At 55.7% G+C, this 27,647-nt stretch overlaps 1 protein-coding gene across 1 annotated transcript; it reads left to right on the forward strand.

Moving 5' to 3' along the window:
• Window positions 1-7,228: 7,228 nt before the first annotated feature.
• On the forward strand, window positions 7,229-27,385 carry MPP1 (MAGUK p55 scaffold protein 1). The gene is made up of 12 exons (XM_064463107.1): window positions 7,229-7,508; window positions 14,058-14,201; window positions 14,525-14,603; window positions 15,625-15,710; window positions 16,922-16,990; window positions 20,552-20,748; window positions 21,024-21,130; window positions 22,033-22,113; window positions 22,733-22,813; window positions 23,299-23,501; window positions 24,113-24,187; window positions 26,001-27,385. The coding sequence occupies exons 1-12, from the start codon at window positions 7,407-7,409 to the stop codon at window positions 26,175-26,177; spliced, it is 1,401 nt and encodes a 466-aa protein (XP_064319177.1). The 5' UTR covers window positions 7,229-7,406; the 3' UTR covers window positions 26,178-27,385.
• Window positions 27,386-27,647: the final 262 nt, after the last annotated feature.

Genomic DNA, 27,647 nt, shown 5'->3' on the forward strand with positions numbered 1-27,647 from the left:
GGGGTTCAGGTAGTGTTACCAGCAGCTAGTAATTAATTAGCCCCAGAGCTCCTCAGTTTCATTTTGCAAAAGCTCCTGCTGCCTGGGCACAGTCCTGGAGGAGGACGAAGCAGCAAAGATAAGGGCTGGGGGAGAAGGCCCTGCTCCAGGCCCCAGTGTCCATTTTGCAATCACTGGGGTTCGGTGGCTTGAGGGAGGCAGTGCTTGCTCAACCTGACTCATCACTGGGCTTTGGTCCTCCGCTTTCCTTCACCTCCTTCCCATAATGTTCCTGCTGCCGTGGCTGGGTGCCACTATCCAGCTTTCCATGGCTGCCTTGAGCAAGCCCTCCTTGCTCGCACACTAGAAGAGTTTTGTAGGTGCCTGTGGCTCCCAGTGGCTCTGGTGAGATGTTTACCACTGGGTGAGCTGCCACCTTGCCATGATCCTCATGGGCCAGAGCCATCTTCCTGCCACTGGTGGCTCTCTCCCTACCTGTCATCCACCCCACACAGTGGCAGATATTTCCCCTTCCTGGAATGGAAACAAGTAGGGTGACACTGGCTGTGCCTCATGCCTCTCATGGGGTAGGGACCTTCCGCAACAATGGCCACCTCACTAAGGCCCAGAGTCCCCAGCAGGCTGAAGCAGGCACAGGGTCATACCTGCCAGGCAGCACACTTCTCCTCCATGGCAGTGGCAGCATTGTCATCACTGCCAGCTCATGAGAGCCTGCACCAACCCATCCCAGTGCTGTGAGTCCTCCCTCACTGGTGGGGGAGCTGGGTGGCCCCACAAACACCTCTGGCAACTGGCATGGGGTGGGAAGCAGGATTATAAGGGAACTTTGGAGAATGGCAGGGGTCAGCCAGTTACTGGCCGCCATCACAGAGGGATGGGCAGGGTAGGTGCACCAGACCAACAGCCAGCAATTGGCTTGTGAACTCCCACGGCACCCCATCAGAGTCAGGTAGTGTCTGCTCACACCTGTAAGACATGTGGCCTGGGAAAGCTCTGAGGAGAGTTTTGCCAGCATCACCAGGGGACAGTCGTGGTGGGGACCCCAGGGCCCTGCCATGAGGCAGGGTGACTGTGTGAGGAACGGCTGCTCTGAGCCACCCAGCTCCTCTGCCTGCCCTTGGGTGCACTGGGCTGGCTGTGGTGCATGCAGACACTCCCCCCCATAGCCTGTGTCTGGAGGAAGTAGGGACACATTCTACAGATCAGCCTGGTGGCATGACCTGTCCAGGAAGCCACACCCAGAAGAGATCAGAAGCTGATGTCTAAAATGAAGCGGGGCTGAAAAAGCCTCATGCAACCGCTAGGCTTGACATGCTGTACAAGGAGCCTTTGCTGTGGCCCTGGCTGTGATTATATTACAGCCCCAAGCAGGACATGAAGTCACCCTTTGGCTTAATTGCATTCTGACAATAACCAGGCACCGATGTGAGGAGAGGCTGCCTGGCAAGCGCTGGCCTGAAGAGAGGAATTGGAGCCATAAGCTTCTCAAAGGGGAACACCTCTGCCTGAGGCAGGGTAGCCTTCAGTCTGGGAGGACAAAACCTGCCACCTTGGGCCCTTCTCAAGGCAATCTTCCTCAGCTCCAAGGCAACTACATCTCTCCTGACCACATACACAAGGACAGCTGGCTGCAGTCTCTGGACTACCAGTGCAGAGGAGCATCCCAGGCATGGTGAATGGTCTGATGGCAGATAGAACAGAGCAGAGACATCAGCCCAGCCGCGTACAGCAGCTGGACTGTAAACAGACACCCACCCACGCACTCACTGAGGAACTGGCCCAGTCCCCCATGTTGATGCCCTTGGACAAGGGCAGACATCTGCATGCTCTGCCCATGGCTATCACTGTGGGCCAGGCGAGGCCTGACCATCTGAAGCTTAAATACTCATCGGAGTGAGGGACTGATGGGGACTGGTCAAGAGCAGAGGGGTTTGGCAAATCAAAATTGGTGAGAACCACAAGCCCACCCAGGAGCTGGTTCAGATGCAGGTGTAGTCAGTCACACAGGACTGGCTGCTGCATACAGTCCCAGCTACCTTGTCTCTCAGGGCTGGTACCCAGCTCTGCTTCTTGAAGCAGGGACACGGTCCCTGCCTGTACCAGTGGATGCTCAGGCTCATCCCACCTCCAGAAACAGGCTGCCATGCTGTGGCACGTTTGTCTGGTGACACAGGATTAGATCAGAGAAAAAGCTGTGTGTACCAGAGCCTTCTCTAGATTATTTTCAAAGAGGAAACAGGACTGAAATCTCTGCAGGTGACCGAGCAGTGTTCACCAACCAGCCCTGAGCAGTTCCACGATGTTCTCCAGCCACCCAGGAAGTAGTGAAGGGGCTATGCTGAGCGAGCGCACTGGGAGGGGAGTGTGGGCAGGCAGTCAGATGTGTCAAAGCCTGCCAAGCTCTGGCGTCCATTACTGGAAGAATCTCTTGACATTTTCTCGTGGGGAATGGAGACCAGATGCTGTTTCCTCCCTGTGTGACGCAGATCTGAGGTGCATCACAGCCTCCCCCAAGCCACAGATGTTTCTGTGCAGGGGAGGGGCTGGATCAGCACAAAGCCCTCTGCCTCTCAGCCAGGGGATGTCCTGTCTAGTCACCACCCTGCAAAGAGCCCTGCTGTGGCAGGGGCTGCCTGGCCAAATCCTCCTGAACACCAGGGATCTTATTCTCTTTATGGCTCAGCTCCTAGGATTACCTGGGCTCGGTGATCCAGTGATCATGGAGCTGTCTGGTGTCTCCAGGAAGACAAAACACATCCCTGCCATCCCTTTCTAGTAGAGCCCAAGCAGAAATTGTTTTGCAATCCAAAGAGTGCGAGCTGCTTCAATGCTGAGCCCCAGCCAGATAAGCCATGGGCCAGGGCTACTTCTGAACCCAGCTTGTCCCATGCTAGATGGAGAGCCTCTGCTATGTAGCCCCTACCTGAGCCAGATATGAGGGATGTATGCAGGTATTGCAGCTGGGCAAACAAGCACCGTTTCTGAAAAAGTTGCCAGCACATAACAGAAATGGGCAGCAGTATGCTGAAGAGAGCACCTGAGCAGGGACCATGGCTGACAGGAAGCAAAGCGAACTCGGGAAAGCACAGCTTAATTTCCAGTTCAGCCTTAGTGCTAGGGCTAAGCTGCTCATCGCTTCCTCTGCCTCAGTTTTACAATATGTAACCAAGAGGGAATTAAGAGACATAGACTATCCTTTCCTGTCAGGTGTCTCTTGTCACATTTCTCCCACCTACTACGTATTCCATGATTACCTGTAGGGCTTATCTCTTCTCCATATCTCTTGCCTCCTACCCCACATGGTTTCCAGCCTGTTTCTAGCCTGTGAGTGCAAGAGGAGCCTGGAGCCAAGGTGTCCTGCCTCCAGAACGTGCATAGGGCAGCACATTTCAAAGCCATGCCCCATGATCCCGCTGTTTGTCTGTACTCACACCCCAACCTGCTCTCTCCAGGAAAGGCAAGGCTTGCTCTTGAGGAGTAGTCCTCCTCCTGGGCTGCCTCAGCCGCTGGGTAAGGATGCTCCAAAGTGCTCTGCAGATCCTTCTTGGTCAGCCAGGCAGGGCTAGAGGAGATGACGGTCCAAGCAGCATCTTCCAGCCTAGGAGGCATGTCTGTTGGTGCTGAATGCAGTCAGGCACCCCAGGGATTTTTCTAGGACCCTGACCTAGTCCATTATTCTCTCATCCTAATCTGATTTTACAGGCTTTCCAGGGAACGCCACAGACAAAGTCTGGACCACAGGTCCCACCATGCCCAGCTGCAAAATATGGCCCTCATAGTTGTCTGTCTTCTGCTCCTGGTACTGATTGCCCTCATCTTCTACAATCACTGCAAGCCTGTTGTGTGATTTGGTACACTACTTACACAGAATTTGCTTAGCATTAGTAGCTAAATTTGCTGAAGTCTTAGGCTGCAAACTGTGAACTTTCACCCAGATATGCTGAACTTTTACCTAGTTAAGTAAAAGAAGGACCCAGAGCTGGTTCCAGCTGGAAGATAAGGAAGCAAGGAAGGCCATTATCATGGCCTTTATCAGCTGACACAGCAACCTTAGAGATAAGAAAAGAAATGGCCTGCCTAGAGACAATGAAGGGACCAATGAAGAACAGAAGACCCTCAGACCCTAATATTACTGCTGATCAGAACTGTTGTGTGAGGAATTGTAGATTTGATTGCAAGGGTATAATTGCCCGGGGATTCTTTGTTTGGGGTCCCTCTTTGGAGGCACCCAGTTTGAGCTTCTCTGCATGTCAGATAAACAAACCCCTTCTTTACTCAGAGGATTGGTGTCTCATCTTTGAGCAGGAACCTAGGGCTGAGCCCTGTTGACAGTGGCATAATGCCTGGCAGGTGGCATAATTCCCTCAACAAAACCCAAGACCTCCTCCCAGCTGGGCAGTGTGAAGCTGAAGATACGGCAGGAAGTGGATCTGGAGCTACATGTGGACGATGCAGAAGACTCCAGCCAAGTGATCCCATGTAAGTGCACAACAGCTGCCACAAGAGAAGGACTGATGGGAAGAGCATGCCCTGAGCAGCACTGACTGCCCACTCCACTCACCTCTGAGTGGCAGATCCATGGGTTTCTGCCCCTTAATCCCCATCCACTTGACATATCTGCTGTGGAGGAGAAAAGGATGGGCAACTAGCCTTATGGGGCACTCTTGGGCTGGAGACCACTGCAGGAACATCAGCCCAGGAGGATGGAGTTTTCCAGGAAGTTTCTTGGGAATTATGACATTTTTCAAGGCTGGAGGGGTGGGCACACTGCCCCTTGTGATCTGGGGGCTCCCTGTCCTCCCTGTTGGTCTCAGCCTGCAGCAGACAAGGCACCCAGTGGCCCTGACCAGGGAACACTCTTTGTGCTGCCCCCAATGACCCTCTCATCTTCTGTGTATGTGGGTGCACGACCAGGCTCACTCCTCCACTTGCTGTGCACACAAGTAAAACCAGTTTGCACAGAGAGTACTGGCTTTGTCCTGGGGCTGAATTTCCTTATGTTGGCCCCAGAGTGAGGGAAGTGGCATGTGTGTGGAGTGAGAGGGGCTGGATGCTGCACATCAGCACAGGGAAGAAGGCCTGACCCTGCCTCAAAATACACTCAGATCCAAGAAAAAGGAGGGTTTCTAGTGTCTCCTTGTTGTCCCCAATAGAGAGTTTTGTTGCAAGACTGAAACAGCTTCTGGGATCAGAGGGATTTCTTTTGGCAGGATCAGGTATGTGAAATCTGAGTCATGATTGGACATCCACAGGTCTGCCACCAACAAACCCCCTGAGGCAAGACCACTGCCTGTCCCACAGAGACCTCCGGGGAGCATACGCCCTGGCTCGCATACCTCTCCCATTGCTTCCTTGCAGTCACTAGGACATGTCTCTTCCACAGGCATCTGCTGGTCCTGGCTGGCAGACTGTACAGTCTCACCTCTACAAGAACTTCCCGCAGCACTCCTGTGCATCCTCCCCATCGCCCTGCTGATCCTGCTGCTCCTCTGCTGCCTCACATACACACGTGCTTCACCCACCACCTGGTGGTCCCTTTCTCTGGGGCAGGTCATGCTGTCTGGGTCATAGCTTTGAAATTCCCCCTGTCATGAGCAAGACATGGTGGCAAGGAAGTACACCTCTGGCCACCTGTGTAAGATTCAGCAGGAGAAGATTCACAAGGGAGGATGCTGACTAAAAGCTAGTCCCCAGTCTACGAGGCCATAGTTAAAACAGCAGACAGAGCGCAAAGCTTATATGAGAACTTTCCCCAGGCTTCCAGATCAGGGCATCTGCGCAATATGTAAGCTTTCTGGTTCCATTTATGTACAAAGATGATGCATTCCTGGTGTCACTCTGAATTCTCCTGTGGGATGAGTTGAGGGCAGACCCACAGCACCTTTCCTGCCTCTGAGCACCCACCTTGTGAGAGGCAGGGCTGGGCTGCCCTGCTGCAGCAGAGCTCTCTCCTCGCTCCCTGCCACGGCTGTGCTGCTGGGGCTCTTTCCTCCTGGCAGCACTAGAGCAGCTGCCGGATCTGTGTCGCATCAGCACCTGCAGCTCCCAGACTTCCTCTTCCCCACATCTCACAGCACTCTGGGCTTTCTGTTAGCCCAGTAAGGAGCAGTTTTATTCCCACAAAGCAGGAGAAACTTGCTGTCAGAACAAGATAGATTTTCTTTCTTTTCTTTTTCTCCTCCTCTTATTCCCTTGCTTTCCTGTTTCCTTTCTCTAGGGATTTACACTCTTCTTTTCCTTGTATTTCTTAGGGTAACTGGGGAACTCATCTAGCAGCAGTGTGGGAGTCCGGTGCAAGGAAATCTCAGAACCTCCAGGATCCCAGGGACAGCATGAAAAATCCTTTCAGTTATTATCTCAAAGAATATTCCACCAGAATTAATTTCCCATCCCCAAGCAAAGCTCAGACTTCACCTGGAGCTCTGGCATCTGTAAGACTCATAGCAGGATCACAAAAAGTTTGACAACACCATGCACAGCTCACAAATGTGGGGATCTGCTGTCTCACCCGTAGCAATGTGAGACACATGTGCAAGACCCAGAACAGCACAAGGAGAACAGAGCCATCCCGGCTGCAGTGCAGAGAAACCCCTGGGTCTCCTCACCTTGGAGGCACGCCAGAGCCTAGCACACCCTGCTCTGCACACCATTGAGGCCCGGGGATGACCATCGGCTTGTGAGAGGCAGGTATGCACCAACGCTGCTGTGCAGAGGTGCTCCCCGTGTCATTGCTGGGCCCCTGCCCTGCCTGTGAAGGGACAAAGGCTTTCTCAGGTCCAGCCTCCTGCCCTGGTTTTGGCAACCACGCGAGCTGGTGTGAGGGGTGCAGCCAGCCCCACCGCACCCCAGCAGGGTCCCATGAGCGTTCGGACTTGTCAGCACCCTCCCTGGTGTGCGCAGGCTGACGGCTCTGCTAGTGCTGAGCACGTCCAGGGGCTGGAGCAGGGATGGGGCTGCTCCCAGCAGAGACATGATGGGGACACTGTTTCATGGGGGAAAAGACCCCACACGGTCAGCGAGACGATGCTCTGAGCGGCAGCTAGCGGTGCTGGTGTGCCGCCTCTGCGGGGACGCCGTGTCCCATCCGTTTCACTTCTGAGATCGCCCCCCCACCCCGGCACCGGCGCAGACGCCGCACCCGCGCGGCGGCGCTGACCCCCCGGCCCGCCCCCGGCCCGCCCCCGGGCCCCGGCTCCTCCCGGCGCGGCGCGGCCCGCCCGCAGGCCTCCCCGCGCTGCCACACGGGCGGAGCGTGCGGGCTGCTCGCGGCGCTGCTGGAGGCGGGGCCGTGCGGCGGGGCCGGGGCCGGGGCCGGGGCCGGGGCCGGGCCGCTCTGCTGGAGCCAGCGGAACCGGCTGCAGCTGCTGGTGGCGGCAGCGGAGCGACGGCGGCGGCGGGGCGGCGGGATGACCCTCAAATCGGGGCGCAGCGCCAGCGCCGGCAGCATGCGGACGGCGCTCTCCGACCTCTACCTGGAGCACCTCCTGCAGAACCGGGCCAAGCCCGAGGTGAGCGGCGGCTGTCCTCGAGGGAGAGCCCGCCTCTGCCCCCCAGTCCCCTTCCCCGTCCAGGGCGGGCGGGGAGCCCCGGGGTGCCCTTCTCCAACCCACGTCTGTTGTGCTCCTCCTTCCCCGCAGGCCCTTAGCCCAGCACCCTGCGCTCAGCTCAGGCCCGGCTCGGAGCCCCCCGGGGGTCCCCCTCCATCCCGTCCCTCCCGCACATGCAGTGGGGAGCAGGGCCCTTAAGGCAGAGACCCCACGGTGGGCAGGAGGTGGGCATCCAGGTATGTGCCCTGTATGTGGCACCGCTGGCCCCCAGCACCCCAGGACCTTGGGGGAATGGTCAGCCAGCGTGGCCAGCACAGCATGGCCAGGCAGGGAAGAAGGAACTGGGTGGTGGGGAGGAAGGCTTCAGCATCCTGCCACGGAGGAGCTTGTGCTTGTTTTGCTGCAAAGTTGTAGCTGGTCTGGACTGGAACTGCCTGTCACATGAGCTGATTCAGCTGCTGAGCAACCTCCAGGTCCACCGTGTGTGATGCAGGGGTGGTGGTGGTGGGTCTCAGCCCCAGAGAAGGAGGATGCAGGGCATGGGCCAAGAGGTCGCGCGCACCCCATCTTCAGTGGAAGGAGAGCAGGCTGCATCAGCTGTCTTAGTTGTGTTGGGAGGGTCCCTTCCCCAGCTGGTGTCATTTGGAGTAGCTTGAGTGCAACGGGGAGAAGGTCAACAGTTCCTTGTGTTAGGCAGCTGGTGGTTTTCTCCCAGCAAAGATTTTCAGCTTTGACCAGGAGTCCCTGATGGAGCCATGGCATAACATATGTGGGCTGAGGTTTCCTTGTGGCTATGGGGAGCCTCTGAGAGCAGGGAGGAAATTTCCCGGAAGTGCTGTCGTTGGTCCACTCCTGTTGGACACTACGGCATCCAAAAGAGGCTTGTCAGATCTGTCCCATACCAGTGGTTCATGCACTTTTTATGGCTCAACCCTGCCAGAGTGCTATAAAAAAAAAAAAAAAGAGGAAAGAAAAAAGCTTTTAAAGCAAAGTGTGTGGATCAGGCAGCTGCTGAGAGGAGCTCTCCCATCCCTCTGCCTGCAGGATCCAGGCAGAAGGCCTGCCTGGCCACAGGCAGAGCAGGGATGCCAATGGCAGCAAGGCATGCAAAATGTAGGAGCTGGCCTACAGCTCCCTGGCATTACAGTATATTTATTCCAGCAGGAATAAAGAGGGAGATGGTGACCCAGGATCTGCCTGGAGCCTTTTAGGAGGAGCTCTGTAGGGCTGGCACCCAACCAGGGTTACATGTCCTGAGCTTGCCAGTCACTCATGTGCTTATCCCCACGTCGTGTGCATGCAGAGACGATGCTGGCCCATGGCGGCTGTGGGCCTCTCTGTGGGACAGTATGGACATCACCCAGCAGCAGCTCTTGGGAGGGGTGCTGGGTCTGACTGGCTGCTCCTTGGCTGGAGTCAAACAGGGTGGCTGGGAGGTTTCTCTTCCCCATTTCCTCTAGCAGAGATGTGCGCTGGGAAGTGCCGTCCTGCGTTCCTCCCGTGGACTACGGGAGCACAAACCCTCAGCAAGTGGAAGCCGTGTCATTGCTAGAAAACAAGCCGAAGTAGAGGAAGCTGCTTGCCCTCTTCCCTTGAGCCCCAGCACATGTCTGCGTATCTTTTCCTTATCTCCAAACTGGCAAATACAGGTTTACCAAAGAGGTGTGGGCTTTATGCCCAGCTGTGCACCTGGTTGGTAGGGTGACCTTGGGCATGTCCCCTTATCGGCCATGACTCAGTTCCCCAGCTGTAAAATGGGCAGCAAATGTGACCTTTGAGAGGCCAGTGGAGAAAGGGAGGGTGCTTCTGGAGAGAGCTGAGCCTGAGGGTACAGCGGGGACACAGTGCTTCCCTGTGGGCAGCTGTTGCCAGGATCCAAGTGGTGCCAGCTCGAGAGCAGACTGAGGCCGCAGTCTCCAGGGACCAAATCCTGGAATGACCACAGGCACAACTCAGTTGAAAGCCAAATAAAACTTCTGGGCTTGACCAAAATGAAGTGGGGAGGGCTGGTTCCAACTTTTTCATCTCATGCATTTTGCCATGTTCTGGTCTGTAACAGCTGCAAGGGAAAAGCTGTTTTGAAGGGCTTGAAGGTGGGGATGGAGCGGCTGTCCTCAAGATTTCTTCTGTCAGTGTTGTGGTTTTATTGACTCTCCCTTGGAGGTCACCGGTTTCACAAACACATCTGGAAGGCTGCATCAGCCTTTCCTGGTAGGAAGATGGTGCCTCAGCAAAACTGACTGTGCTCTCTTGAAAATCTGGCCTTTCTCCATTGCAGCACTCCATGATCTGGAGTCAGTGAGAGGGCATGCAGAGCCAGTGGCATCTTCTGGCCTCCACAACCACTTTTATCCCTCCTATTTCTTAGGAAATATTTCCCTTTCCTACTGCGACCTGTTGGTGTTGCTGGGCCTTTTCCCAGTGTCAGCAATGGTTCAAATGCCTTTTTTTAAAAAAAAAAAAAAAGAAAAAGAAAAAACCAAAACTGGATCATATTGCTGGAATGGATCTTGAGTGAGGATGCTCCTGCATTTGTGCTGGCAGACCTGAGAAGGCAGTAGCCCAAAAGCAACCCCCAAGCTCAATTTTTTTTCTTCCTAGTTTGCTCTTCTTACATATTGCTGTGCTTTTAAAACTGTACTACCGAGACTGTGTTGCACATATCTGCTGGACTGTGTGGAGGCAAGGTTGGGAGCACTGGAGGGCGGGAGGAGGGGTTGCTGGGCCAACCCCTGCACCAAACAGTGCCCCAGCCTCCCTTCATATACCCACGGTTGATTATAAGTGAGGGGTGATGATTCCTGGAGGGAGCTGGGATTTTGTTGGTTGCTGCGGGCAGCAGAGCATGTCTTCCTGCCAGCCAAGAGGGTCATCCATAGGGATCCCAACTTCAGGGTTCCCTCCTGAATCCAAGCTGCTGTACTTTGGGGGCCCACGTGGCAAAGCCAGCAGCATCTGACCTTTCTCTGTGTGCTCACCAGGGAGCCCTGCTCTTCCAAGGCCACCTGATAGTGAAGTCTCTTGGTTAGAGCAGCAAGGAGAGATGAGGAATCAAACCTCCGAACGTGCCCTTTGCACTACAGTGCTGATCTCCCCAAGTGCTGCTTCAGCCTCCTGCAAACGAGCTGACCAGTTAATGTTTGATTTGCTCAGTGGTGTGCAGCTTGGCTGAGCCAGCGTAGCAGCAGGAGCACCCCTGGCAGACAGCAGTGACCTCAACAGTGTCTCTGACCTCTGTCTGCTTCAACTCCTTGCTGCCCTGACAGGATGCCAAGCCCTGGGGTCCTCACGGAGGATTGTGGCACACTCACTGAATTTCCTATTAGTAAATGCTGCCTGGGGAGCCGGTCCCCTTCCTTCAGCCCCGGGATATGGGGCAGAAATCCAGGGTCTTGAGGAAAATGCAGGCAGGGAGCTAGGATGCGCCTTTTTGAGCCATGGAGCTGATGGCTCCTCTGTGCATTGCCACCTGGAGCAGGATTTGTGCGTGAGGATTTGTACCCTCGCCAGTGAGCTGCAAGGCACCTATAGGACTGCCAGGTGCTAGCACAGCACCTAGCATCCCTGTTGCGCAGCTAAGCCCCTCAACCTCCTTGCTCCGTGGCTGGCCCCAGTGGTGACCAAGCCCAGGGCTGTGCAGAACTGGCAGTGGCTGGTGGCCATGGAGCCGGCTCTTAGCAGCACTTGCAGTGGTTTCCTGCAGAGCAGTGCATAAGTAGCAGCGTCTGGCCCACTGCCAGCATGACATGAAAGGCTCTTGAGGTCACAGGCTATGCCAGGCCAAGCCAGCTGAGAGTGTGGCGGCTGCCAGGAGAGTGCAGGGTAGGTGATCCAGCCAGCTGGCTCACATGCATGGAGCACGAGAGCGTGCATGTCTTCTGTCTCCGGCTGCTGGATGCACAACACCAGGGCTGGAATCTGCTACCCCATAGGTCCTGGTCTTCCTCATGAGCCAGGCATTTTCCCATCCCCATCCACCAGCTGCCCAGGGCAGTCAGCAAAAGCCCACACCATCCCAGTGTGGCTGTTCGGGGCAGACGGAGTTTCCGGAGGACCCTGCTGGGTGCAGAGCCGCCATCACGTACCTGGTTGCCATCCCCAGGCACAGCAGCAAGACTCTGGTGACAAGGCTTTCTCTCTGGGAGTCACCAGGGTGCACTAGTGCTGCATCAGCATCAAGGTCTGGGTGTTTTCTCCAGCAAAAAGCAAAGGTCAGGGCCAGGAGGCTCAGCTGGTGGGGATGGTGGGGATAGCAGGGAGGGGGAACTCCCAGCCCTTGGAGCAAACTGTGCAGTGTCCTGCGTCATTGGGCTCTGCTGAGCCTACAGGTTTGAAGCCAGGGATTGCATGGTGTAATGCTTTCCCAAGGCACGACCAAGATAAATGTGATCTGTGCTGACTCAAACCATCTCATGGGCACTTTGGCCTTGGGCAGGGCTGGAGAAGTTCCTCATCTTCCTCTTCCTCCTCCCACCCGCTGGCTCAGCAGAGCTGGGACAGCCAACAGAGAGCCGAGGGCTGGCTCTAGGCACCTGCACTGCTGGATCTGACCCTCTGCGCTGCAAAAGGCATGGTAGCAGCATGCTCTGCTGGGCTGGCAAGCTGGGCTGGGGGCTGTGAGTAGCTTTTCCTTCCACCCTGGGGGTCCTTGGCCCAGGTGCTGCTCTGGGCTGTGATTCAGCCTTCTCCTTCATGGTTAAGCCATTGGCAGCTGGAGCCCATATGGTCACCTTTTTCCTCTGAGGAGGAGGTTGGTTGACTCTTTTAGAAGTAGTTAGCTTAAAAATAAATCACACATCTTCCCTGTTGTTGCAGTGTGGGCACATGGCTCCCTGCGCCCTTCCCGGCCTGGCCTCGCCAGTGCCTTTGTGTTGAGGCTGTGACAGTGCCTGTGCCTCGATGCTGGTCCATCCCTCTCTGCCAGCACCTCTACCACTAGCCCAGCTAGCCCTGGTTCGTCCGCCGGCTCAGTCCCTGCTTTCGACCATTGCACAGGGCTGGGCCGCTGTCTCAGCCTGGCAGCACTCTAGCACATCCCTGTCAAAGCTAATTTTGTGGTTTAGTGCCATGGCTGTACCCCACCAGCCAATGCTCTTCACCCCAGTTGGACCTGCAATGAACCTCCCTACGGCCTGGCTGGATCTCGCCCCTTGATGGCATGGCACTGCAGCCTCTTCTCAGCTCTGGGCCAGGTGCCTACAGTGGGTGAGAGTGAGCTGGGGCAGTGGGGTCAGGCTGCCGCTTCCCCAGCTGCTGGCATGGAGCCCCGGGGCCCGGCACTCAGTCGGGTGTTGGCATGTTGGCGTGCGGCAGGGAGAGCTGTTGGCTCTGCTCAGCTCAGCACGGTGTGCCACGTCAGTGATACGGGACTAAAGCAGGGAAGGACCTTTGCTGGCTGTCCTTGCAGGTTTGCTGGCTGTGGCTCCCAACCCAGACACTGCTGGGAGGGAGGGTGCAGGCTGCAAACTGCGCAGCAAAGCCAGCAGCCTGGTGTGGAGTGGGGCAGTGGCAGGGAGGGTTTGCTTTGCCTCGCGGGCTGGCGTGAGGATGTGAGCATGCCAACAAGGCGCGCAGATCAAAGCTGGCCTGAGTTTTGCTGGGCCAGCACCCACTTGGGAGAGGCCTGAGGGAAGTCCACTGCACTTGGAGCCAAACTGGCACATCTGCAAGGTGTGTGGAGACTGCCCAGCATGCCCAAGGGGTTTAACAGGGCTGCCCCAGGCTTTCTCAGACTGGGAGGTGGCAGCTCACTTTGCAGTGTCCTTGCTGCATGGCAGGGTGAGTTTGGAGGTCTCTGCCTGGGACCCCATGTACCTGCCACCTGCCCCAGTGCCAGCCCCTGCTGGAGACAAAGAACAGAGGTTTCCCCATGGCTGAACACCCCTGCTTGGCTTCCCAGTGCTGGCCAGCACAAATTGGCCTGTAGCTGCAAGCTGGGGAGGGGAACGGGGAGTTTCTGGCTGGTTTGGGAGCACGTTGCCTTCGGTGCCTGGATGTGGACATGGCTTTGTACCGTGTTGGTTGACCATTGACATAGATGAGGAAAGATTGAACTTGCAAACTGAGCAAAAGCAGAGCCTGGCCCCAGTTCTTAGGGGTGAGTCCCAAACTGCTCCATTTACTGTCCTGGGCTTTATGTTCTGCAACAAGCCAGCTGCGGGCTAAGTGCTGCTGTGACACACAAGTCGTGTCTGGGACTCATTGCTGCAGAAGATGATCAGCTGTGGACTTTTTGGCTTCTGCTACCTGCAGCTTTTCCAAAGTTTTCTTACTTCCTGTGTTTCCCAGGCTGGAAAACTGCAGATCAAGCCCACATCCACATCTTCAGGAGTAAAGCTCTTTTGCTCTTTTCCTTTTCTTGCTCTTACTGTCCTCTCCTCCGCCTGTGCCTCACCTGCACCCCATGTACCCTAACACGGTGGAGTAGCTCAGCCCCACAGCAGGGAGCTGGCACTCCCAGGCCTTGTTCAGGTTGAGCCCCTAAACCCCGATTTTGTTTTGCCCTGACAGGCCATCACTCAGTCCCCAAACACCATGACTGAGGACATTTATACCAACGGCTCGGCAACTCTGGGCAGCCCCTCCCACAGCAATGGCCGCGAGGTGCGGAAGATACGCCTTGTCCAGTTCGAGAAGGTCACGGAGGAGCCCATGGTGAGAGCCAGCAAGATCCCAAAGCCTGGTGGGACCCAGGGGGGTGGAGGGGCAGGTAGAGCCGTGGCAACAGGCTGGCCTCAGGGGGAGCTGGAGATTGCTGGAGACCTCAGCCACAGGAAGAGGGTGCTGGATCCTGCCTACTGCCTTGGGACCTGGAATGAGCCATGGGTGGTGATGCTTGTCCCAAGAGGAGCTGCAGCAGGCTGGGCTGCCCATGTAGGGGGCTTCCACCCAGCCACTGTGGACATGGGCCTGGAGAGGACTTTGCTGAGAGTGCGGTAGCTCTCCCCTCCAGCGAGCAGGATTTTCCTGTCTTCCAGGGAATCACACTGAAGCTCAACGACAAGCAGAGCTGCATGGTGGCCAGGATCTTCCACGGGGGCATGATTCACAGACAAGGTAACGAGGCCCTTGTAGAGGCAGTGTGTGGGGTACATGTCTGCAGCTGGTTTCTTTCTGTGCAGAGATAAGGTAGCCCCCCAGCACTGTTGGCTTTTCCCTGTGACATGGAAATCTGTGTCCATTCCTACACTAGGAATATGTCAGGAACTCTGGACTCGCTGGTGTCTCTGCATGGTTGTCATGTTAGTACACTGGAGGCTTTAGGGAGAAATGAAAGGTTGGGGGAAGGGCTCTCCCAAAAAGGAACCAGAGACTGTCTGTCTCCATCTCATGAAGGGGTCACTGTAACAAGAGATGGATCATACCCGAGACTGCAGGGTAGCTCTTCCCATTCCAAAAGTGCACAGGTGGGACAGGCTTGCTGTGGATTGGCTCTGCAGAGCAAATGAAGATGCCAAAAGAAATAAATAGGTGCTGTTTTCTGGTTTTGAGTCTTGCCAAGGGGGCATGGATATGAGATGTTCTGTGCTTAGAAGAGGCATCTTTTCCAGCCTTTGATCTAAGTGGGAGGTCTGAACTTACCCCTGCCAAAATAACTCAGAAGCCATTCCAATAATGCTGCTGGAGCCTGATTTATAGCAGTGTATCTGAGGCTGTAATCTGGCTGGGTATATAAACTGAAAACACACGAAGTCAAGAATGCTTTTGTTAAGGGCTCTGTAAGGAGGCTGTCATTTGGCTTCAGGTGAGATACTTGGGGTTGGGTTTGAATAACTCTGAAACAGGTGCTTTGACCAATCTAAAGTGCCAAAGGACACACAGTGGAAAGCAATCTGAGAACCTTCAGACTGGACAAGGTGTGTGTATTGGGTGGAGGGGGAAGAATTCATTCCCCTTGTGCTTTAGTCCCATCTGCTTAGGTGCCGTGTGGCTCCACAAGCGTTGCCCAGGCAAACACTGCAGTGTCCTGGCCACAGCTTGCCCAGGGGGTCAGGAGGCTGGTGGAGCTGTGTAGTTTGGGTTTGGTGAGTAGCTCTTGTCCAGTCCTGCATTTTCATGTTTCTCCTGTTGCTGGCAGGCTCCCTTCACGTGGGTGATGAAATCATAGAAATCAATGGGCAGAGTGTGAGCAACCACTCAGTTGACCAGCTGCAGAAGATGCTGGTAGGTATTTGCGTTTGGCAGTGCTGTTCCCCAGGAAGGACCCTTTTGGCCTGCAGATGTGCATGCTGGCTGAGCATTCACACCCTCCTAGATATCAGAGCCAACACACAGCTGCCTGCAGCAGTATGATGCGGCAGGAGCCAGGGCCACTGTGCCAGGGTGCTGTAATACAGCCAAATGCTGGGTCTCTGTATGCAGCCTTGGTGGTGTGTGCTTGTTGCTCGTTTCTGGTCTCCTGAGAGCAGCAGCGGAGGCTGTTGGCTGGGTCCCTGACATATGCTCTGTGTGGGGCTTGGAAACCACCTCTGCTTGCCAGAGCTGATGTGCAACTCCAGCCCAGGGGCTGGCTGCTCTTGCAGACCTGAGCCACTCCTGCAGGTCACCTTAGTGCCATTTCCCTGCGAGGTCACAGTGATCCCTCGCTAGAGACAGCTTTGGACAGGGTCTCAGACCTGCCTTGGGTTCATACACAGGCCATCCTGATCCATGCCCAACATGTAGGACCTGGCCAGATGGAGGTGGTGGTGGTGCTGAGGACACCCACCAGCAGCCTAAGCAGGAGACCTGGCCCTGCTGCAGTGCCATGGCCCTCTCCTGCCTGGTGGCAGGACATCCCTGCTCCAGACAGTGGGACCAAGGAGGAGCTCATCTTTGTCTCCTGAAAAGGGTGGTTGGCCCAGGAGGCTCCTCCAAGCTTCCAAATGTGGTTGTCCCCACAGAACCACATAGGTCTTGTGAAGCATGTGGTACAACAGTGCATTTAGCCTGTGGCAGGCAAGGGAGTGCTGTGCCTCTAATGCCACCAGGAGGGCGGGAGCGAGAGGCCAGCATGGAGGGGACAGATGAAGGAGACCTGGCAGAACCAGCCTCTCCTCCCAGGCTCCTCACTGTGGCAGCCAGGCTGGAGATGATTCAGATCTCTATGTTTGTTTAGCAGTGCCCACAGCCAGCCCCTTGTGGGGGTGCTGGTGTCCCCCATGGTGATTCACAACCATGGCAAAGCTATGCTGCCATGGCTCTTAGCCCAGCCCCAGGAGAGCTGTTTCTGGCCAGGCTGTGTCGTCCCCCAGCATCACAGCATGGCTGGGAGCACCTGGGAGCCTTGCCTTTATGGGTCATGGCACTCAGCAGCTCCCTGCTCACATTGCTGCTGTCAGGCTGCCTCTAGGAACCACCTCCTCCAACTCTTCTTTCTCCCCTTTGTTCACTAGAAAGAAACCAAGGGGATGGTCTCAATAAAAGTCATTCCCAACCAACAAAGCCGCCTCCCTGCTCTCCAGGTAAGTGCAGCATCCAGACCCATGGGCTGTGCTGGGATGTAACTGTGGGGCTGTGTGGGACCAGAGCAAACCACAGAGAACCAGTGCTGGGGAGAGAGCTGTGCTGAGCCAGGGGAAGGACAAGATGGCTGCCCAGTCATCTTGCCAGAGCATGAAGGGACCTGTCCTCTGCTTATATTGCTGCAAATGAGCAGATTTTGACCCTGTGCAGATGTATTTCCCCAATGCGTATGTAGGGACATGGGCCTGGGATGCCTGAGCTGTGTGCAGTGTTTGGTGACGGGAAAGCAGCAGTGTATGCACACCAGGAAGCTCGAGTGAGTTTCCTGCCACCTCCAGACGTGCAGCTGTTAGAGCCAAATCCTCATTACACAGCAGCAGCACCTCTAGGTGCAGCACCAGGCTCTTGGGGCTCCCCACTGTCTCTGATGCATGGTGCATCAGCTGCAAGGAGGACGACCTAGGTCCGGATGCCGCCAGCACACTTGTGAGCAGTGAGTGGGAGGAAGGAAGAGGGGAGAGGAAAGCAGCTCCTTCCGCCTTCTGCCACTGCCAGGGTGGGGGTGATGTGCTGTGACGGGGGTGACATCCACCTGGCTTTGCCTTTGAAATCCTGCTGTGGCCAAAATACTCAGGATAGTGGAAAGGGCTGGCTCCTGTGTTAAGACTACAGTGCCTGCTGGCTGGGATGCTGTCCTGTCTCTGGGTGCAGGAGCCAACCCCAGCACAGCACCCCTCTCATGGACAGGCAGGAGTGGGAGAGGAGCTCAGAGGCAGAGGGTGCAGGCTGGATGGTGCTGGGGTGGCCTGGGCATGTCCATGCCACCCTCCTTCCTTACCTTGAGAAGCTGAAGTCTCTGGACATGGTGGCAAGTGAAAACCTTCTCTGTTTCTTACTCAACTCGTACTGTCCCCATTCCAGCTCAACCAGCCTTGCACATTTCTTTGTTAAACATTGGCCTGTGTCTGCCCTTCCCTGCTGTCCCTCTGCCCTCCCTGGCCTGACCCAGCCACCTTTGATTGGCCAGGCTAGCTCAGTGCCAGCAGTACAGTTACCACTGAGGGGAAAAAAAAAACCAAACCACACAGTTGCTGGCTCACACGAGGCTGGCCATGGGCTCACAGACGGGCACAGGGATAAACTTGCCAGCAAAAGTTGTCCTCCCTCTTGCTGTGTCCAGGGCCATGGTGCTGTCTGCTCCCTAGACCCCAGCTCACAGGCTGTGTGTCTGCTTGTTGCAGTCCACTGCCAAGAGTGGACTTCTGATCTTGTTTCAACTCCTGGATCCTCATGATCACCTTCATTTCAGGGTCTGGCAGGCAGGATGGTGCAGGTGCCAGGGTCACATTGCCCCCCCTGCGCTGGCTTGCCCTGAGTGTAGAAGCCAGCCACTTTGAGGCCAGCTGAGTTCTCTTAGGGTAGGTCTGCTTGGTAGGGTCCTAATAAGAAGCACTGAGCACTCAGGTCTCTCAAGTAACTCCTATTTGGTCTATGGGAGCATCTTTCCAAAAGTGACCTGGCTATGTCTGTGTTGGGCTACCAGGGCTGCAGGAGCCGAGGGCTCCAGGCAGGTACCTGGGCAGTGCTTGCTGTGTGTCCCCTCTGTGTTTTGTGTTGATGACCAGCTTCCTGGTGCCAGAGAGTGCTTTCAAAACAAGCATCAGTCTTCATCCTGAAAGATGATGCCACTTTTGTTGTCTTCCATTGTGAGAGATCGTACGTCACAGCCTGATCCACATGCTCTGCTTTTCTGGCACTGAAATGCAACCATGTTTATGTCCTGCTGGCCCTGTGCCTCCAGCAGCACTGTTGAAGGAGGACATACTGTAGGAAATTGTTTTCATGTCGAACAGGGACAGCATGCTCTACCCTATCCAGGGAGGATGACTTTCCAGGCCCTGCCTATCGCATCTGAGTACAGGACATAGGCATCACCCCCATGCTTGCTATGTGCTGCATTTCTGCAGTTCCAGTTATTTCTGGATAACTTGATATGGTTGTGCTCAGTGGGAGCCTGCATTAGCGCGAGCATAAGGCTGGGTCTGATAGTGCTGCTTCCCTTGTAGAAGGATCTCCTGCTCGTGGCACAACTGCTGGGCAGACCCAGGCATGCCACTGGCCTGGGGCCCAGCACCCTCCTGAATGATCACAGAAGTCTCAAACAACAGCGAGCACCCATGACTAGTGGGAGAGCCTGCAGCACTTCTGACCATGACTGGGGGCTCCCAGCAGCCTCACACCCACACGAGAAAAAAACCCAGGAGAGAAACAAGGGCAATGTGAGGTCTGCGCCTAGCCACAGCCTTACTTTGTTCCCTAAACCTTATCCTCCGTACCCTGCTTTGGCTTTGCCCCCAACCTAGTCCTGACCTGATCCTGATCTTGCCGGGTGAGCTGGCCAGAGACAAATTGCAGCTGCAGCAGCTTTTCAGACAAGAAACCGTTCATCCAGGCACTCAGAGCAAGCATCAGTGCAGAAGACACTGGGTGCATGGATGTGGTCTGCCCTCTTCCCCAGGATAGGTGACTCTCAGCCATCCTGTGGCTCTCTGACAGTCTACTTTTCTGAACAGTCTTCCTGGAAAACAAGGTCTGTTTGCAAAAGCCACATGCCATTTCTCTCCTGCCCTTGCAAAGATGCTCAGGGACAGCAAGAGCCATGGGGTATCCAGCTGCCTGCTGGCTTCAGAAGGGCTTGAGGCCATAGGAAGGCAGCAGGGTGCACTGCCCCAGTAGGAACAGGTGCCATAGACTCCCTTCTGAAGAGCTGAGTGAGCAGAAGGGACAGGAAAGGGCCACATTCTCACACCTTCCTGGTCCCCAGGAAGGTGGCACAGGGGCCTGGGAAGCAGCAGCAGCTCATTTCCAGTTGCAGCTGTGATGACTGTAATGTGGCAAGAGTAGCTGATGCTGAAGAAGCAAGGACAGACCCACGCAGGGATGGATATGACACCACAATCTTGGCTCCCCAAAGGCCCTGTGCTGGGGAGAGGCCAGGGCATCACCGCTGGAAATTTGAGACATGGCATTGCCTGGGGTCCCCAGGACATGGGATTGCAGAGCACATCGTTGCAATGGCTCGTCTCTGCTCATCCCACTGCAGGCCCCAGTGGCCATGCTGGTCCAGGTGGTAGGACTCCTCTCCAGCTGGCTTGACTCAACAAGCACTGTGCAGTACTTGGGGGACTAGGAGGGCGGGGGGAGGCTACATATCAACGTTCAAGCACCAGCTGTAGGGTATGCAGGCCTGCCTAGAGGCAGGAGCCATTTCACTGGGTCCTAGCAGGACCAAGATGCCATCCTCCTCCCTCCATCACCGATGAGCATGTCCCACTGGAGGTCTGCGCCCAAGAGCTTCCTCCAAGGCTTTGTGCATCTCCTTTCTCCCCACCCAGCCTTGTGGGGCCTGGAAAGCAGCAGAGGCTGGGGTCCCTCCTGGAGCAGGGACCTTGTTCCTGCAGCTGGCTCTGCATTCACTGCTGGGGGATACAGTGTGAGGCTGGGAGCTGGATATGACCAAGTTCAGCCATTCTGGCTCCAGCTTGCTCTCTCTTTTGCAGATGTTCATGAGGGCGCAGTTTGACTATGACCCAAAAAAAGACAACCTGATCCCCTGCAAGGAAGCGGGGCTGAAGTTTAAGACTGGTGACGTGATTCAAATCATAAACAAGGATGACAGCAACTGGTGGCAGGGCCGGGTGGAGGGCTCCTGCACCGAGTCTGCAGGACTCATCCCTTCTCCGGAGCTGCAGGAGTGGTAGGTGTCTGGATTTGGCCAGAAGGGCTGGATCTGGGAGCGGAGGTGGGAACAGAAGCCATGTGCTACCAGGTGTGTAAGCATGTTGGGTAACACCCATGTCACTGCTGGGAAAAACAGGCAAATGTCACCTTCATCTGCCACAGGGTAAGCCTTTACCTGTCCCAGCAGCCACTCTGCTCCTCTTGCCCTTGCATGTCTGAGGGATAATCCTGCTGCTCCCCCAGGGCTTGGGGTGACAGCTGGACCATGGTGGTGTCCTTCTCTCTTGGCAGGCGTGTGGCAAGCATCACCCAGTCCAGTCAGAGTGAATCCCCGAGCTGTAGCCCCTTTGGGAAGAAGAAGAAGTGCAAAGATAAATACCTGGCCAAGCACAGCTCAAGTAAGTGTGAGCAGAGCACTGGGCTCCATCCCCAGGCCTGGACAACATTCCTGCCTCTGGGTAGGGGTGGATCTGTCCTCCAAGGGAGTCAGACCAAATGGCCCAGCTGTGTTGGCAGTGGAACCTTGGAAGGATTTCCTACAGCTGTCAGCTCTTTTGAGTCCCTTCTCCAAAGTCCTCCTACCCCTCCAGTGGCCACAGCTGTGTCCCTGTGCAGCTCTTTAAGTGCATGAGACCAGGGCTGGGAGCCAGCCACCGAGCTCCTGTTCTCTCCTACAGTACAAACCCTGGCCCTCCTAGCCCTGAGCCCCTTGGGAGGTTGGGCTCCCAGGCTCTCAAACCCCACAGGCTGCAGTGGTCTTGCTGCTGCTCAGCAATTAAGGAGCAGCCCAAATTGCTCCCCACAGCTGCCAAGCCATGTCCTTGGTGGGGCCCCTCAGCCACCTGTGCAAACATCCCATGCTAAGCATGCCTTGGCCCAGCAAAGGTGGGTGCCTGAGGACATGCTGACTCCTAGTCTGACCTGCAGCTCCAACCAGCAACAAATAATGCTGTAAATCAGAAAGATAAATAAAGCTGCCCTGCAACAAGCTCCCTGCAGTGTCCTGCCACTCTCCCACCCCTCCCAGGTCCTACTGTTCCAAGCAAGAGCAGCCCTGTATTCTCCTTCAGCAGCTGCTGGTCCAGCTCCCCATCACCCCCTCTGCACCTCACCTGCTGCTTGCTGCTGAGGCTGCTGCCCTTTTCCCTGAGCAGCCAAAGAGGGATGAGCTCCCAGCCCAATCCTGAGCACTCCTTCTGTTTTGCCCAAGGACCTGCCTTTGGTCCAACACACACATGGTCCTCCGGCTGCAGCTGAGCCAGCTCTGACCACTCAATGTCTCCTTTCTCCTTCACCCCAGTTTTTGACCAGCTGGATGTGGTTTCGTATGAGGAGGTCGTGAGGCTGCCCGCCTTCAAGAGGAAGACTCTGGTGCTAATCGGTAGGTCCTGCCTCAGACATCATCCACAGCACAGGCGCTGCATGTGGTGTGTCCTGAGGGTAACCAGGACTGGACAGGGGCTGGGGCAGCACTGCCCTTCAAAATGCAGTATGCTTTGGGGAGCATTTCTTCTGCCTGCAGCAGCCGCTAAGTAGGCTGACCTCCTCCATGCAGCATTGTGCGTGGTCTGGCACCTGCATTGCGATGCAGAGGTAAAGTTAATTCAGGAGTTTCTATCTCCTAAGTATCTTTATGGATAGTTTTTATTAAAAGCAGCTCTGATCTGCACAGCTGCACTAAAGCAAGCACTCCCACGCTGTGTGTGCTGAGCACTTGTTGGTGGACCCCACAGGCATGGGCAGCCCACACAGCCCAGCCCTGCTGGCTGCTCAGTGGGCCCATGTCCTATCTCCATATGGGGCTGGATGTGAGCATGCCCCAGTCAAGGAGAGCCTCTTCCAGGACTGGAAAACACCACAGGCAAGCTCAGAAGGCAGATCCTGGGCAAGGGCCCAGGAGCTGTGTACCTTTTCTCAGGCCCAGAGGCTGGCAGGGGGACAGCATCTCCTGCCAGGCTGCTCTGAGCCAGGCTCCAGCATATATCCCTCCTTCTCTGCAGGGGCCAGTGGCGTGGGCCGTAGCCACATCAAGAATGCTCTGCTCAGCAACAACCCGGAGAAGTTCATGTACCCACCCCCACGTAAGTATCCAGCCAGGGCTGTGGGCACAGCACAGGGTGTGTTTCCTCTCTCCTCCTTGAGCCAGGACCTTCTGACAGCAGATGGGAGGTGGGGAGTCGTTCCTCCAGCACCACCAAGCCCCTGGTATCAGGGGCCACCACACAAGGCACTGTAGGGCTTCCCTGCCTGCTGTCCCATGGGCTGAACCTACCCAAATATGGCTGCAGGGCTGCTACCACCCACATTGCAGTCATGCCTCACTCTTCACATCTTAACAGCTCTCCTCCTCTCCTCAGACTGGCTGAGTTCCCTACTTGGCCCAAGAGGAAGGAGTTGAAAGGGGATTAGTACAGCCTAGTCTTGAGGTACACAGGTGCGCCATACCCTAGCCCCATGCTCAGAAAGGGAAGGCAAGATGCCCAGGTCACCCAGAGCAGAGGCTGCCTGCTCTGCTGTTCCACAGTCCTTCTGGGGTCCAGCATTCACCATCTCCCTCCCTCCCCAGACACCACACGCCCCCAGAAGAAGAATGAGGTGGATGGAAAGGACTACTACTTTGTCTCCACTGAGGAGATGACTCGGGACATCTCAGCCAACGAGTTCCTGGAGTTTGGAAGCTACCAGGGAAACATGTTTGGCACCAAGTTTGAGACAGTGCACAAGATCCACCAGCAGGACAAAATCGCTATTTTGGACATTGAGCCCCAGGTAGGGGGCAGGGGAAGGGGTGGGCAGGATGGGGGTGGCCACAAATTCAACTACCTGTGTGTTGGCTGTGATTGTCCCTGCCTTCCCAGTGCACTGCTCACCTGCCCTTCCCAAAGGAAAAAGCCAGGGAGTGCTGGGGTGGCATTTCCATTCCCAAGACATGGGTGCAGTGAGGGTATTCCCCATCACAGCACACACCTGGCTGTGACAGCAAGGCCAGGGCCAGGCTGCCGTGGGAGTGGGGGTGCAGGGCCAGCACAGGCCCCACCCAGGGACCCTTTCCCCTCTCTGACACAGTGTGTGGGTGCTGCTTTGCAAAGTGGCAGCTGTGTCCAGTAGCCAGCCCAGAGCAGGGCTCAGGATGCCGTTACCTCCTCCCCCATGAGGTGCAGCGGAAGCCATGCTGGGTCACCTCCTCCAGCTTCACCTGACTACCCCAACATCACCCAATTAACCCCAGGCTCAGGAGTCCACCCAGAGAGCCCACGGCCCAATGGGGTGGCCCCTTCAGCCCACCACTGCATCACAGGCACCATCATACACGGCCTGGGGGGGCAGCTCCCACCCTGAGGAATGGCCATGCTCTGGTAACTACACCTCTCTCTCCACAGACCCTGAAGATCGTCCGCACGGCTGAGCTCTCCCCATTCATAGTCTTCATTGCCCCAACAGACAAGGCAGAGCAGGTACGTGGCAGGGCACAGAAGCTGGGCTTGCTTGCCCATGGCAGGGGGACGAGCAGCCCACTGCAGCAGCCCAGGTCTCTCTCCCCATTCCACAAGCTTCTTCCTGTCTGCACTGATTTTTGTGGTCCAGAAGAGCAGGGCACCCTCCTCAGCCCAAACCTCAGAAACAGGAATTAGTGATTCCTGCAGCTGTAGACTCTGTCCCAGATTGTCACCCCCAGCAACAATCATCCCTGCAACATGTAGTCACTAACATGTAGTGGGGCACACAGCCCAGCACCCAGGGCTGTCTCCAGCTGCAGCAGTGCTGCAGAGCAGGAATCTTTATCCTCCCATCCGCTATGCAGATGGAACACACAAACAGCAGCTCCTTTCTTTCTTTGCCTCATGAAGATGGTCATCCCTCCAAAATTAGGATGAAAGCAGCACTGATGCTGCAGTTAACTCATGCAGCACCAAGCACTGCCAGGCTGGCAGCCACAGGCTGCCACTGCCCGGGAAGCTGCTGACAAAGGGAGCAGTGCTGCCCACCCTGCCCTGCCACAGGCTGGACTGGCTTCCCTGAGGGCTAACCTCCACAGGGAGGGAAGAAGCAAAGGGAGAACAGGGAAACCCACAGAGCTGTGCTCTTCCTGGACTCGTGGCCAACCAAGGCCACCTCTCCCAACCTATTAATTTGGGGTTCATAAAGCTTAAGATACAGATAGTTTGCAGAAAGGGTATTATTCAGAGCAAGTATTGCATAGGCATTTAGAGGTACATTAAGCTGCAGAGAATTGTAAAGCCAGATGCAGCAGGCTGGGGGTGGGGGAGTTGGGGAAGGGGAGCCTGTGTCAGGGCAGTTAAGCAGCAAGCTGCTCCTGCCTCCATGCCCCATCACCCACCACTGCCTCCAGGGAGAGGAATTGACTCCTGCCGCAGTGGGCAGGGCCAGCCCTGCTGGTGCAGGCACTATATATAGCTATCTGCTGTAGCTCAGGTAACTACTTACTAGAAGGAATGCAGCACAGCCAAAATGTGACCCAGCAGAGCTCACGTCTCAGACAAACTGCTTATTGCTCTCCCCTCTCCACACCTAAGAGCTGCTGGACAACACACAGCAGAGCTGCAGCAAGCACAGCACCCCAAGCTCACTCTCCCAAGCACAGAAGCAGAGAGCCACTTGTGTTTCAAGCTCCATTAGGGAGATATGTGGAAATCGTCTGGACTTCACTGTTGAGGGCACAGCTGCCCACAGGGGCACACTCCTGGGATGCCCCTGCTAGCTGGGGAGCTGTGCGGACTAGGCACACCTGCAGCAGAGGGCAGGCAATTTCGCTTTTACTATGAAGAAATTCTTTATCCCAGCCAAAACCAGTAGAGGGAGACTGGTGCAGCTCTGCCAGCCAGTGCTGTTCTGGCCAAAAGCCAGCGTGGAGGGACCATCCCTGCAGGGATCCTACCTTGAAACCAGCCTTAGGTGTTGAGCTGGCTACCCTGAATAGAGTAGTGATGAGCAGCCTGCTGCTTGGCAAACCTTCTCCTTCCAGGGAGCTGCCAAAAAGCACTTTAAAGATAAATACAAGACCAAGCAGGTCTGGCCTCACTCTAGCAGGTAACCTGACGCCCCCAGCATTGCATAAAAGTCCAGCAAAAGCCCCAGACACACACTCCCACAGATCGCACAACAGTTCCTAGCTTGTCAGACAAGCTCAGTGCTCTGATACTTAGCAACCACTGGCGTTGTTTTGGTGGTGACAGCTTGCTTGTTGGGGTGCACTGTGAAATTCCCCTCCTCCCCAGCCTCCTGAGAACTCCCTCCTGTTTCTTGCAGTCAGAGGCTTTGCAGCAGCTCCAGAAGGATTCAGAGAGCATCCGGAGCCGATACGCACACTACTTCGACCTCTCACTGGTCAACAACGGAGTGGAAGAAAGCCTCCAGCTGCTGCAGGAAGCCTTTGAGCAGGCCTGCAGCTCTCCACAGTGGGTGCCCATCTCTTGGGTCTACTGAGAGGGCATCTGACCCCAGCCACTTCCCATCAACCATCCTGCAGCCATGGGGAGAAACCTTGTCAGCCTCCCCTGATCCACACACAGCCCAGCACAACTCCCTTCCTCTGCTGCTCCACGGGCATGGTCTCAATTGGTGGACACACATGCAGGGTCTCCAGATCTCCTCTCCCAGGGGAACCCAGGACAGGGGCTGCCCAGGGGCCAGTTGCCTCCTACAGCATGGCAATGCAGTGCTAAGTTAGTGGCTACAGCAGAGCCCAGGACACCTCATTAACTCAGAGCACAGCTCCCCACCTCAGGTGGCAAGTGAAAGCACAGTCCTGCTGTAGCACACAGCCAATCTTATCTGCATCAGTCCCACGGAAAGCAGTAGAGCAGGGGCTTTCCAGGCAGATGTCCCCTGCCATCGCAGGAGTGCACACTGCACCACAACCACCTTGAACGCCTGGCTGGTGTCCATAAGGCTTCAAGGAAGTCCACAGCTTAGGGGGCTTCACACAGCCCATACCAGAGCTCCTACATCCAAGGGCTTCCCCTCACAAATAGGGAAGAGCAGAAAAAGGTGAGTGTGTATTTGACAGCGGTGGCATGGAGCATGCCATGCCTAGGCAAGTCTCACCCCACATTCTGAGGTGGGAGTTTTCCAATTCACCCTGTTCAACTGTAGTTGTAAGACCTCAAGACCTCACTATATTTAAATGCTCACCATGCAGCTTGGATTGTTACCATCTGGCTGGAGAATCTCGGCAGCTGCTGAGGAAGTCCCACAGACCAAACCCCAGTGGGACAGTTCAATGGGTAAATTAGATCCAGCCACAAGTACCCTGCATGCAGTAAAACAGTGTCTCTACAAAGACCATCCAGGCATGTTTTCCAGAGTCTAGGGTGTCTCACATACTGTATGCAGACATAAAAGCCACCCACACAAAGGGGTTCCTTCTTCAGGAGTGTACTGACACACAAGCCCCACCATGACCATGTCCGGGAAGCATCAACACAGCTCCTGGGCAAAACACAGCCATTATTTAGGTGAAAGAATCTCATTTGTGTGTTCAGCAGTCAGCTAGGGAAAAGGGAAGGGGGTTAAGAAGTCTTGCGCAATTTTTTTAAGGATGCCAAAAATAAAATCTGTTGATGTGCAATAGGGACCTTTGTTCTGATCCACTGCAGGGAAACATTGAGCAGCAATAAACGTGCTGAAACACTGCGGTGACTGGTGTTTTACCTCTTAGGCTGAGCACTTGCTCCCAGGTGGAAGTCTGTTCCCACCTCTCTGACCATAACACACGAGGTTAGACAGGCCAGGACCAAACAGTCCCTCCCAGCCACCACTGGACCTATTCAGCACCTCACTCCAGCAAAGGAGGAAAGAGAACACCCAGCTTCCAGGCACATGTCCCAGTGGGTTTTACCTAAGTGGAGTGTGGCCCTCTAAGCACCTGCGAAGTCCTGACCAGCATCAAAGGCC

This window comes from Phalacrocorax carbo, chromosome 11 (genome assembly GCF_963921805.1).
Source record: "Phalacrocorax carbo chromosome 11, bPhaCar2.1, whole genome shotgun sequence".
Classification (NCBI taxonomy): domain Eukaryota; kingdom Metazoa; phylum Chordata; class Aves; order Suliformes; family Phalacrocoracidae; genus Phalacrocorax; species Phalacrocorax carbo.

Coding starts and splice junctions, on each gene's coding strand:
- MPP1 (XM_064463107.1), top strand. CDS start 7,407: ATGACCCTCAAATCGGGGCGCAGCGCCAGCGCCGGCAGCATGCGGACG. Junction 7,509..14,057: donor AGAACCGGGCCAAGCCCGAG/GTGAGCGGCGGC, acceptor TTGCCCTGACAG/GCCATCACTCAGTCCCCAAA. Junction 22,114..22,732: donor GAAGACTCTGGTGCTAATCG/GTAGGTCCTGCC, acceptor CCTTCTCTGCAG/GGGCCAGTGGCGTGGGCCGT.